The sequence below is a fragment of the Peromyscus californicus genome, unplaced genomic scaffold (genome assembly GCF_007827085.1).
Source record: "Peromyscus californicus insignis strain IS unplaced genomic scaffold, ASM782708v3 Scaffold_3__1_contigs__length_106647218, whole genome shotgun sequence".
Lineage (NCBI taxonomy): Eukaryota > Metazoa > Chordata > Mammalia > Rodentia > Cricetidae > Peromyscus > Peromyscus californicus.
This window is the reverse complement of record NW_026294551.1, coordinates 99788376-99801064: the sequence shown is the minus strand read 5'-3', so window position 1 is coordinate 99801064 and position 12689 is coordinate 99788376. Positions and strand designations below refer to the sequence as shown.

At 46.6% G+C, this 12689-nt stretch overlaps 1 protein-coding gene and 1 non-coding gene across 2 annotated transcripts; both read right to left on the bottom strand.

Annotated features, from left to right (window-relative positions):
- Nucleotides 1-510: 510 nt before the first annotated feature.
- Nucleotides 511-1822, bottom strand: LOC128121792 (RNA-binding protein Raly-like). Its single transcript, XM_052756787.1, has one exon. It carries the CDS (start codon nt 1716-1718, stop codon nt 822-824), a length of 897 nt encoding a protein of 298 aa, XP_052612747.1. The 5' UTR covers nt 1719-1822; the 3' UTR covers nt 511-821.
- Nucleotides 1823-5024: 3202 nt separating this feature from the next.
- LOC128123518 (U6 spliceosomal RNA) lies at nt 5025-5128 on the bottom strand. The gene has a single exon (XR_008222699.1). It is a non-coding gene; the product is annotated as a U6 spliceosomal RNA (small nuclear RNA).
- Between the last annotated feature and the right edge of the window lie 7561 nt (nt 5129-12689).

The following is a 12689-nucleotide window of genomic DNA, read 5'->3' as shown; positions in this document are numbered from 1 at the left end:
TTACCTCTCTTTTCCCACTCTTTCTCCCTCTCCTCATCCCCTACATCCCTTTCCCTCTTCACAGTTCCGTGTGCCCACATGTGTGCATGTGTGTGGCTATTAGCGGTCATCCTTCAAGGGCCATCCACCTCACTTTTTTTGAGTCAAGTGCTGTCTTTGGCCTGGAATGCACCATGTGGGCAGGCGGGCTGACCAGACAGCCCAGGGGTCTGCCTGTCTCTGCCTCTCCAACACTGTGATTACAAGTGTATCACCCACACCATGCTTTTTGTTTTCAGTATGGCTTCTGGAATGGAGCTTAGGTCCTCCTGTTTGCAGGACAAGGACTTTACCCACCGAGCTATCATTCCGGTCTTTCTGTGGTTTATTTTTACTTACATAAGGTGATCAAATGCTCTAGGGCGTGTTCAGGGAGTAGGCATGCTACTCTTTTTTTTTTTTTTTTTTTTTTTTTTTTTTTTTTTTTTTTTTTTTTTGGATCCAATCTCTTTATTTTGAGGTTCCCCCCACCCACCCCACCCCACCCCCCTACTTTCAAACCTATAGAAAAACCCCAAGCCTAGGAATGCCCTGGGGAAGAAGGGCAGAATGTGTTCTGCCCTTTGGCCCAGGCAGTGCAGACAGGAAGAGTGCATGGGGTAAGGGTAGGCCAGTAACTCCACTTGCAAAGGATGTAGCACTCACTGGCTGGGATGCATGGGGAGAGGAGTGCCTGCTGCCAGCTTTCCTCTGGTACCCGCTACAAACTGGCATCCAGAAATGAGTGCCTGGCTTGAGGCCTGAGACAGTGATGCCCTTCTGCTGGTGGCCATTTCTCCTGCTTACTGCAAGGCCCCATCTTCTGCATCTGTGTCCTGGCTGTGCTCCAGTTCCTCCTCACTATGTGTCAGCAGTCCCTCCTCATCACCATCATCTCGAGTTTGGACTTCTCCTTGGGGTGTGCCTGCCTCAGAGGCCGTGTCTTCGTGGGGGGCCGGGGGCCGGCTGCTGCTGCCGCCGCTGCCACCGCCGCCACTGTTGCCGCCACTACCACCAGCATTGCCACTGGTGCCTCCGCCACTGCTGCCACCTCCTCCGCCACTGCTGCTGTCACCCTTCTTCTTGCCATCTGGGTTGGCCTTTTGTTCCTCAGCAATCTGTTCCAAGCGACCCAACAGGGCATCGATGTTGGACTTGATCTGTGTCAGCTCTGTTTTGATGGTCTGTAGCTCGCTGCTCTTTAACTTGATCTTGGCTGAGCCAGTAGTGATGGCTGTGGAACGGGCAAAGAGCTTGACAGGTATTGTAGTTTTGACACGGCGAACCAAAGGGACCGTGACACGGGGTCGCTTCACTGGGACTGCCCTGGGCACAGGCACTGGAGAAAGGCGGCCTCGATAATCAAACAGCCTGTATATGGCAGTTGCTGCTCTCTTTAGCCCCTTGGGTCTATTGGGCTTGGGCTCCCCAGCCATGTTGATATCCAGAGTCTGTCCAGCCAGCACCCGTCCATTCTCTCCCAGCACAGCCGCCCGGGCATGGCGCTCATTGGCATACTGGACAAAGGCATAGCCTTTGTGCACAGAACAGCCGGCCACACGGCCATATTTGGAAAAGATGGTTTCCACATCTGACTTCTTTACCACAGCTGTGTTTAGGTTCCCAATGAAGACCCGAGAGTTGATGGACTTGGGGTCATTCTTGTTGGTTACATTGCTGGTCTGAATCTTCAAGGACATGGTGTACACCTGTACCAAGAATGAGGCTAGCCAGCTATTTCGTCCTTAGGGTTACAGGTCAACAGCAGCTATCTCTAGAATCAGGACTCACCCGCGCTGAGCTCTGGGGGCTAGGCATGCTACTCTTAAAACCCACGAGTGACTTTGTTTGGTTCGTTGGTTCATTTTGTGTGACTCTTTCCCCTAGAACTGCCCACTTCTTGGTGCCTTACAACACTTGACTCCTGTTTCCATGTTTCCATGTTTACCCTTTTCTGCACTTGTTAATGCTCACATGGGGGGGGGGGAGCAGCTGTGAGCAAGCTAGAAAGCAGCCCTTCCATGGCTGCCAGTCTCCCAAGTCAGGACTGGTTTTGAGTTGTTTGGGTTCTTTGGTGTAGTGATGCTACTTTGTCTGAGCTAATTGAGCTAGGGTGTTTCCATTGAGCAAAGGTGCCTGTAGGTGGCGGAGAAGTTAGTGACCTCTGTAAACGAACTTTCCTAGGAAAGAGGAAAAGTCTAGGGGACTTGGTCAGGTTCATTTCTGCAAGTTAAAGGACTAAAGGGTGGGGAAATCCTCAAGTGCAACAGGTAGGAGCAGGGAGAAATCTCAAACACTGCAGACACTGCAAACCAGCCGGTGTAGGGAGGCTTCTATCAGGTGTGAGGAACCCACACACCCAGCCACCCTGACACCCCCCAGCCACCCCGACACCCCCCAGCCACCCCGACACCCCCCCAGCCACCCCGACACCCCCCAGCCACCCCGACACCCCCCAGCCACCCCGACACCCCCCCAGCCACCCCGACACCCCCCCCACAATCCTTATTTAAGGTTGGTCAGTTTGAAGGAAGACAGGTTGGCCTCGAACTCCTCTGGCTAGTCCACCAGTCCATCAGCAGGGAGGTTGACTGGTGGGAGAAAAAAGCCTGCTAGGTCTGTGTTCTGAGCGGCCAGGCTTTTGTCTTGGGTAGGGAAGGTGAGGAAGAAGCCGGCCATCTTGGAAGTTCACCATCTTTCTCACCCAGTCATGGCCCCTCTCCCTATCTGTCTGCCCACCTTGGAGTCTGTATAACTCTTAGCCTCTAGGAAGCACACATGCAAACCAGTGCTCAAGCTTTGTCTTTGAGCTGTTCTGTGTGGTGGCCAGCTTGAGTTTCATACTTGCGGTGCTCTGGATGATATGACCCCATAAATCTTGAGCATTTGGATACTCAGTCCTCAGTTGGAGGCTGTTTGGAAAGGATTAGGAGGTATGGCCTTCTGGAGGAGTGTAACACTGGGGTTGGCTTTGAGGTTTCAAAAGACTCACACGGTTCCCAGGGTGTGCTTCCAGCGCTCAGTTTCCTGTTTGTGGACCTGGATGTGAGCCATCAGATGCTATGCCACCACTGTGCCTGCCTTCCTGCCTGTGTGCATGCTCCCTGCCGTAACGGGCATGGATTCCTAACCCTCTGGAATTGTAAGCCCCAAATAACCCTTCCTTCTATGAGTTGTCTTGGTCATGGTGTTTTATCACAGCAACAGGAAAGTAACTAACACGATGCCTCTCAGGGAAAGGGCAAGCTCTGGAAAATAGGTCAGTCCTCTTTTAAGGTTATTGTGCTGGGATGGGGGGGGGTTGAGGGAGTTGCACAGTCTCCCAGTTTGTTAGATCTGCAATTCATGTATGGCAAGATAGTATATATAGCAAATAGAATTTCTATTTGCTATCCCAATGACCACTGCCTCTACTTGGGTGTGGCCTGGTGAGTGTCCAGAGACTAGGCATCAGGACCTGTCTTGACTTGGGTGAGGCCTGGTGAGAGTTTGGAGGCCAGGCATCAGGACCTGTCTTGACTTGGGTGTGGCCTGGTGAGTGTATGGAGACCAGGCATCAGGACCTGTCTTGACTTGGGTGTGGCCTGGTGAGTGCATGGAGACCAGGCATCAGGACCTGTCTTGACTTGGGTGTGGCCTGGTGAGTGTATGGAGACCAGGCATCAGGACCTGTCTGGCTTTTGTAGCTTTGCTTCCTTCTGCTTTACCTGACGTGTGCTGTACTTCAGCATGAGTGTGCACCCCACCCCCACACTAAGTTCTGGTAACTTTCTTTGTTGAACAGGAGTTGACATTTAAACCGAGACATTAGAATACAGACTAGCCTACTGGGGGAAAAGATTTCATGTGGGAGCACCGTAAGTCTTTTATTTAATTATTTTGAGTTTTAATTAAAATATAATTACATCATTTCCCCTATCCCTTGCTCCAATACCTCCAATACCACCCCCTCCCCTAACTCCTTCTCAATAAGTCTTAAAGTTTTAAGAAACAGCATGTTTGTGGGCCTGGGATGTGTGTGTGTGTGTGTGTGTGTGTGTGTGTGTGTGTGTGTGTGTAAAATAAACAAATCCCAGGAAACATCCCTTTCTAATATTCTTGTTTATAGCATCTGTAATCATCTCTATCTTTGGTATATTTTCTCCTATGCTCACCTGGAAAATTCCTATTTATTCTCCAAGATCAGGCTCAGTTGTCTTCTGTCCAGGTGGGCACACGTCCTTGCTCTGTCACTGCCTTGTCACAGCATTATGTACTTGTCTTGGTAATCAACCACACATTTAGTTTTAGGATGTGTCCCCTTATAGGCTTTCCTACAGTATGGGCTGAAATGACTTAGTTACTCTTCCGGGGTCGGTATGTTTGAGCACCCAGATCCTTATATCTGATATGAACGAAGAGATTCTCACGATCTCTTTGGCACACATACACTAAAACTGGATTGATTTGGAGATGATTAGCACGGCTCCTGGGTAGGAGGACACAGGCTGTGCACTCAGGGAATGCTTGCTATAGTAACGAGAAACACATGACCTTTGTGCCTCGGCTACCCATGCTCTGCCCATGGCAGATATCACCAGTTGATGGCTTATGTTCAGACCTTGTCTTAACCTAGAGCTCCAGCAGACATTCTCAACTGCTTGGAGTTAATTTGTGACTGCAGAACTAGTCCTACCCGAGTCTCTTCCTCAAACACTGGCTTCAAGGACATTGTGAAACTCTGGGGATGGTGTCCAGGAGCCTGGCTTTTAAAATAAGAACTTGAGGTGATTTGGGGACACGCTAAATACTGACACAAGCTAATCTAGCTGTCACTGTCTTGAGCTGCTCAAATGAGGAGATGCATAACTTAGCAATGCATGCACTTTGAAATACAAGAAAGGAGAAAACTATTCTGACAACAGCCTTCTCCCACAAGCTCCTCAGCCTGAGACAGAATAGTCTAGATTTCTGAAGAAACTCATCCCACTCTCTAGAACTCTGCCCTGAGAATTTCTTCATTATTTAAAAATGTGGAATGCTTCACAGACGTGAGTGTCCTCCTGTGCAGGGCAATGCTAATCATCTCCGTACTGTTCCAATTTTGGTTATGTGTGTTGAAGCAAACACAACAATGCTTTCACTTTTATCCCCTTGTCTCATATCAAATGTGGCAATGTCTTTCAACGATAATGATGAAAAAAATTGAAATCTCCAAATTTCTTTTATATCCCCAGCTCTAGTTAATAAAGATGTTTATTATAACACAGCCAAGAAAAAAGTTAGCTTTGGAGGGCAGCCAAACATGGAGAGATTCTGTGGCAAGCAGGTACCTATTATCTGGAAGAGTGAACCCAAAGAGGCATCTGCCTGCTTCTCTTCCTATCTGTCAGTGGCTTTGGGGTTTCTCTGCATAGAGCTTGAGTTGCAAGCCCCAGATTCCCATCCCTGGCACGTCATCTCACCGCAGGCCACATCCCATCCTGGTTCCTGTTCAGCCTCTCCATCACCTCCTACCCTCATCCCAACCTCTGGTTCTAATCCTTGGCACTATTATCTCCAAAGGCAAAGTGTTCCCAGTGGGATTCGGAAAAAGATTTTGGACGGATCATGGGGGCGGATTTTGGACAGGCAGTGTGCTGTGATTGAGGAAGTGACAGGAAGAAGAGTGAGGGGGAAATAGAGCCTTGAGGCTGGGGAGAGATGGCTCAGTCAGTAAGGCGCTTGCTGCACAAGCGTGAGGACCCACGCTAGGATCCCCAGCATCCATGGAAAGCTGGGTGGATTGGCACGAATCTGTAACCCCAGCACTGGGGATGGCGGTGGAGGAGGGATAGGCAGATCCTGGGGTCTCACTAACCACTCAGTCTATCTGAAACTATTAGTTCTAGGTTCAATGAGAAACCTTGTCTCAGAAAAGGAAAAGGTGGCGAGCAATTGAAAAAGATACCCTGGATGATCTTACCACTCTCTACCTCCATGACCTCACCTCCACACAACCAAAAACAAAACAGCAACAACAAAAAACCAGAAAGAAAGAAAATCTTATTGTTGGCTTGTTGAGATGACTCAGGAGGGGAAAGCAATTGTCACACAGCTCACTGACCTGAGCTCAATCCTCAGAACCCTTGGTGAAAGGAAGAACTGACCCCCGAAAGTTGTCTTCTGAGTGCGACATGTATATTGTGTCTGATCTCTCTCTCTCTCTCTCTCTCTCTCTCTCTCTCTCTCTCTCTCTCTCTCTCTCTCTCTGTCTGTCTCCTTCCCTTCCTCTCTATCTCTTTCTCCCTCTCTTTCTCAGACAGAAATGCCCACAGTGAATAGCTTTGGGTATAGCTCAGAGGTGAGCATTTTCTTAGCATGCATAGAGACCAAGGTTTGATGGCCAGTACTGTAAAAGTAATAATAAAATAATGTAAATGGAATCTGAATAAAATGCATGTCCCAAATAGTCAACCCCACAGAGACAGAAAACATATTAGCATTGCTAAGGATGAGAGGAAGAGGGGGAAGGGAGATTCGTGATGGAGGTTACTGATAATAGTTGTAAAACTTTACAAACACACCCAAACTCACTAACTGTAAACTTTGAAAAGATAAATTTTATGGCATGTGATATATCTCAAAAATAATTTAACAAATGAATATGATCTTATTATGTGGTCCTGGTAACTGAGGTCTGAACCATCTCAGCTACATATAAAATCACGATTTAGACTTAAATTCTTTGACAATTTCGTACATACATCTTGGCCGTTTTTACCCCTCTCTCCATCGTTTTTTGTCCCCCTCACACTCCCACGGAGCCCCCTTCACCTTCCCAAGGAGCCTCTCCTGCTTTCATGCATTTTGTTGTTGTTTTGGGTAGAAGGAACTCTGGCTTGGGCAGTGGCTCTATCACTGAAGAAATGTCTCTTCCCTTCATAGGAGCCATTAACTGCCAGAGCTTCTCAGCTGGGAGTCAGGGTCTCATGGGCCCCTTCCCAGCCAATGCTGGAATACTGATGAGACTCAATCTTACGCAAGTCTTGTGAGTGTTTGAGTGGAACCGACATGTGTCCATGTCCAGAGGATGTGATTTCACTGTCCTTACAAGGAGGATTCCGAATCCTTCCTATGGGAACCTTCTCCCAAGCTCAGGAGTGTGGTCCTGCCTCCCTCTACCTTTTCCTTATTGGTGCCCTTCCTCCTGATAATTGCTGCCTGTCCAGATCACTCTGACACATTAAGGCAGAAGGGAGACTACCTACTGGGGAGTCTTCAATATTCTTAGTTTTTCAGAAGAAACTCACATTTGTATGTGTGTTTAAATAGTAGTGCTCATACAATGTTCTGTGTTAGAAATAGTTGTGAGGTCCTCAAGGATGGGTTAGCCATTCTTTCTGTTGACAATGACATAAAACCAGTTTCAGTTTCATTAGAAGACAGACAAAAGGTCTAGGGTCCAGGCCGCCGTCAGATATGCTTTCACCCAGGCTCAGCTCTCTTGGCCTAATTTGTCTTTGCTCCCTTGCAGATTCTTCTTTAGGGGCACGCGCAGCTGCCTTCTCTTCTGGTAAACTCAGTTCCGAGTTTTAGGTAGGGATGCTGATTCCCTGGAACCTTCTTAGTGGGTAGGAAGAAGAGGAGCTTTGAACAGTCACACTTCCAACCCTGGCACCAAGTGACCCAAGTGGACCCCAGGGATTTGCAAAGCTCAGGAGTAGTAAAGTGGAAGGAAACTGGAGAGCTATTGCTCAATACCATTCTGGCTTACCTCCTCAGCACCCAGCACATGGGTGTTTAGTAGATATCTGTTGAATTAAACCAAATCTGCAATATAAATATCAGCTTCTGAATGGCTACTCTGAGGAAGGAATGCAATACTCCGAAAGGTGGGCAGTGCAGGGTAGACATATGACATTAAACCCTCACAGTATTTGCATTTGATATATGAAAAGTGCATGCTCAGACTGTGGTTGAAGCTCTGGTAGTATTTGCCTAGCACATGCAAGGCTCTGAATGAGTCCCCAGGACTCTAAAAACCAAGTACTCCCCACCAACAAAGAGCTGCATACACTGAAGATCATTTTGGTAATCTCTTAAATCAGTGAAGATGTTCTATATATTTGGAAAGTTACAGTTAGTGGAAAAGTCTCAACCCTTTTGATCAGTGATGTTGCTGTATCTCTCTTAAGAGTCCGTGGAAAGGACAGACTGGCAGAGAATCTGGCACTGTGCCCATGAATTGTGTGGGGCTTTGGCAGTTCTTCAGTCCACAGGACCCCGGGTTGTACAGCTCTGTCGTAACTGCACATTGGGCTTTGTGTGTTCATGAGCCTTCATTGTTTTCAATTTTTCCTCCTGGAACTACCCCGACTCAGGGCTAGAGGGCATTGTGTGACCACAGTGAAGCTGCATCCACCAGAGCTCCTAGATTTTCACCCAAAAAGGCTTGCTCACTGCTCAGTTAACTAGTGAGTTCTTTCCACTCCCAGGGGGGAATGAAGTCAGCCCCCTGTGAAGAAAAGGATGGGGACAGAGGGAGAAGAGCCGCCTAAATGTTTCCCTCATTTGTATGTTGATGAAATGTCTGCATTCTCCCTAGAGCTCAAGTGCCTGGTTTGGATTGATTTCCCAGCAAGGATCCTGGTGTGTTGGGATGTGCAGCAGATGAGGTGTAGGGTCCCAGCCCTGCCTCTGGCTTCCTGTGGGATTTTGGGGACGCCCCTTCTCCTGACTGAGTCTGCGTCTCAGTGCCCTTATCTGTAAAACAAGGGACTGGATTAGGTGTTCCCAGGCTAGACATGGTGCAGGAGGCTTCTCTGGATCGAATATTTCAGGAGTGGTGGAGAAGTGAGGGGGAAAAATATTGCAACCAAGGAGATTGTGGCTAGATTTCAAATGCATCAGGAAATTTCAGGAGTGTGGGCAAGAAAAGGCAGCAGATGGATTTGGGAACGGGAGAAGGCCCTTTCAGAAGACCTAATGGTATGCATATTGATGTAGTATGCTTAACCCAGAAGGAAAGCACCCCATAGCTAGACAGCCTTCAGCACAGTCTCAGATCAGCAACTCCATGCAACTCTCTTCCTTTAACTGTAAATTCAGTCTAGTGACTCATATCTGATCAACAGTGAGAAACAGAGACTCTTAGCCCAACAGCCCCAAGAAATGAATCCTACCAAGAGGTTCCCCCACTCCGAGTGAGCTTAGAAATGGATCCTTGTCCAGTCAAGCCTTTGGGTTAGACTTCAGTGGTCTTTGACATCTGTGTGTGTGTGTGTGTGTGTGTGTGTGTGTGTGTGTGTGTGTGTGTGTGTGTGTGTGTAACAGAGGACAGCCTCTATTGTCATTCCTCTGTACACGATCCACCTTTTGGTTTTCGAGACTGGGACTTCCCAAGAAAGCTAGGCTGGCTAGTGAGCCCCGGGATGCCCCTGTCTCCATCTTTCAGTGTTAGTATTACATTGTCATGTCCGACTTTTTCAAGTGTGTTCTGGGATGGAATCAGGTTTTTATGCTTGTGCAGTGAATACTTTTCGACAGCCATTTCATGGCCCTTCCAACTATTCTGCTTCTTAGTAGTGTGAATTAGGGGGATCTTCTTTTATCTATCTATCTATCTATCTATCTATCTATCTATCTATCTATCTATCTATCTATCTATCTATCATCTATCTATCTATCTATCTATCTATCTATCTATCTATCTATCTATCATCTATCTATCTATCTATCATCTATCTATCTATCATCTATCTAATCTATCATCTATTTGTTCTCTCTCTCTCTCTCTCTCTCTCTCTGAGTGTGTGGAGGTCAGAGGGTAACTTACAGGAGTCTGTTCTGTCTTTGCACCATGGGATTGAGTTCAGGTGGTTGGCTTGGTGGCAAGTGCTTTTACCTGTTCAGTCATCTTAGCAGCCCAGGTATATCTTCTAAAACTTCTCTAAGTCTTGGTTGTGTTATTTGTCAAGGATGATAGTGTTGTCTTTGTGAAAACTGTGTGATACAATGTCTCTAACATAAGCAATAAGTGACTACTGCTGTCACCATCATTGGTGATGCTGTAGTTTTCTTCACTAGCAGCAGCAGCAGCAGCAGCAGCTCCACCACCACATCATCCTTGGAATCTAATAACATAGGTAGAGGATATTAGCTGTTTTTCTAAAACAACCTGTCCTGAGATCTTTCCCACATTCTTATAGTCATGGCAACCAGAAGTAAATGACTGGCCAACCAGAGAGCCCCATCCTCTGGTACCATCTGGTTCAAGTGGTAGATCTTGGGTGAAAAGGATCAGGCTGAACCTTTCTATGAGCTTTGTGGAGTTGCTTCCAGAGAGAGGCTGTGCAGCTTCCACAGTGGCTCAGAATTTCCAGTTGCTTTAGCTGGAGAGGGAAATCTTTCAATCCTTTCTCTAGACTGGAGGCCAGCATTAGTTTCCAGCAAAGCTCTTTGGTACTTATTTTATTTCCAGCAGAGTTAAAGTGTAGTAATTAATAAAGCCTAAAAATGTCCCCTAAGAAACCAACACAACAGAAAAGAAACTTAGAGCCCCCCTTAAAGTCATTTGTAAATAATTTCTCATGGTTAATTGGTCCTTCTAGGCAACAATCTTGCTATTTCAACAAGCACTGGTCATTCCGACTTGAGAGAATGGTCAAAGTATGTTACCTCCGAGCACTGGAAATGGGAGGATGCTCACACAGTGAGTCTACCCTTGTTCTGAAAGCAGAGTTCCCACCAGGGGTGAGCAGGTGGGAAGACATGCTCACTGAAGAATTCCAGACACCTTGTGGCATTCCTACTTTAAAGCAACAGTGTCTCCTCATGGGTGGCCAGGGTAGGTGATTTTCAGAAACAATGGCTTGTACCAGGTGTGGTGGTGCTGGCTGATAATCTCAGTACTTGGGAGTCAGACACAAGAGGATGGATGTAAATTCAAGGCCAGCCTGGGATAGCAAATTCTAGACCATCTTGGATTATACAGTGAAATTTCATCAAACAAACAAACAAACACAAAACAGAAACTCACTGACTTATAGGATAACCCACATCTATATTCCTTCCATGGAAATGAAAAAAGGCTAATTTTTTTGCTGAATTGTTTAAATTGGAAAACCATGTGTTTAACTTTGGAATACTGAACTTGAAATTATATAAAGTTCATCTGGGTGGAGATTTCAAGTATCAGTTGGCTAAATGAGTTTATAGTTCTGTGGGGTAAATATATTTGGGGGTTACTTATATGTGGAAGGCATACAAAGGTACTCACTAGGTGAGGTTATGGACAGGCAAACTAAGCTCCTCTTGGTAATGGTGTAGACATTTCTTTCGTTTAACAACAGATGAGTTGAGCCTTGGGGCTCACCATGTGGACTTGTTTCTTGGGTTACTTGGGCAGTCACTCCAGTTCCCCAAGTCCTTTGTGCTTTTGTCTCTTTGAGCTCTCCACAGGAGAGGCCGGGTCCAAGAGAAGGATGCATCGTGAGGGCACATGGGAACAGAGTGTTCCTTGATAATGCCTTACTCAGATTTTGCTTCTGCTTGGCCACTCACTGTACTATGGCTTCTATGAATTCACAGGTCTGGCAATCTTTTTCTCTTTTCATTCTTGATGGAAAGGAAACTTATGGAGGCTTTTGTCTAATTGGAATCAATGGAAATTGTGCATCTTAACAGCTGTCTTTGGCCAGAACCTCTCTTTTCTGGAGTCACATACAACCTCAGGGAAGGTCCCTTATTAGAACATTTAGGCTTTATGCTCAACTTGTGAGCCAATCAGCTTTCTCCTTGGACGAATGTCATCCAAATGACTGCTTCTCTGTCTTATTCTGTCATTTTCTGTCTCTGTGAACGGAACCGTTTTCTCTCTGTGTGTCTGCTACTCTTTGTTTTTATGTCTCATAGGATGGCTCTTGTTCTTTGTGGGTCTTAGTTTTTTCCTGTACCCTGTTCTCTTCTGTGTGATTTTTATGCCTCTGTTCCTCCTTCTCCTCTTCTTCTTCCTGTCTTCTCCCTGTTCCTCCTCCTCTTCCTGCATATCCAACTCATCTCTCCTTCCTGTAGTCCTCCTATATATCTTCCTTTTCCTCTCTCCTCCTCCTCCTCGTCCTCTTCCTCCTACTTTTCCTCCTCCCTTCTCCTCTTCCTCTCCCTCCTTCTCCTCCTCCAGGTCATCCTCCTCCTTCTCCTGTCCCTGGTGTACCACCTGTCTCCAGGTAAGGACAGGACTTGTCTGTTTTGCTCATTCCTGTACCTCCTAGTATTTGGTATACGGTAGGCATCCAATAATGTCTATCTGAGTAGATGGGAAGATCAACTTTGACTTAAAGACTTATAGGCAAAGGAAATCATTTACTTCTACAAGAAAACAGGTAAAAGCCACTTATTGTGTTATTTTAGGAGAAGGAAGAAGCCTCTGCCATTATGGTCTTTGTGGAGCTCATCCTGACGTGGAGGGAGAGGGTATTTCTCTCAGGCGCAGGATGTTGCTGCATATATACACACCTCACTACAGTCTTTGAGCCTTGTCTAGGCTTTAGCTAGAGTTTGAGCCTCAAGAGAGAACATCTAGTTATTACCAGGCTGTGGAATGATAACTTCCCCATCGCTTTACTTTGTATTTTCCTGAAAGAGAATGGTGTTTCAGAGCAGTCTTTCTGGAAAAGTTTCCTGTAGAAGGTAAGATTTCCGGGTAACAGTCC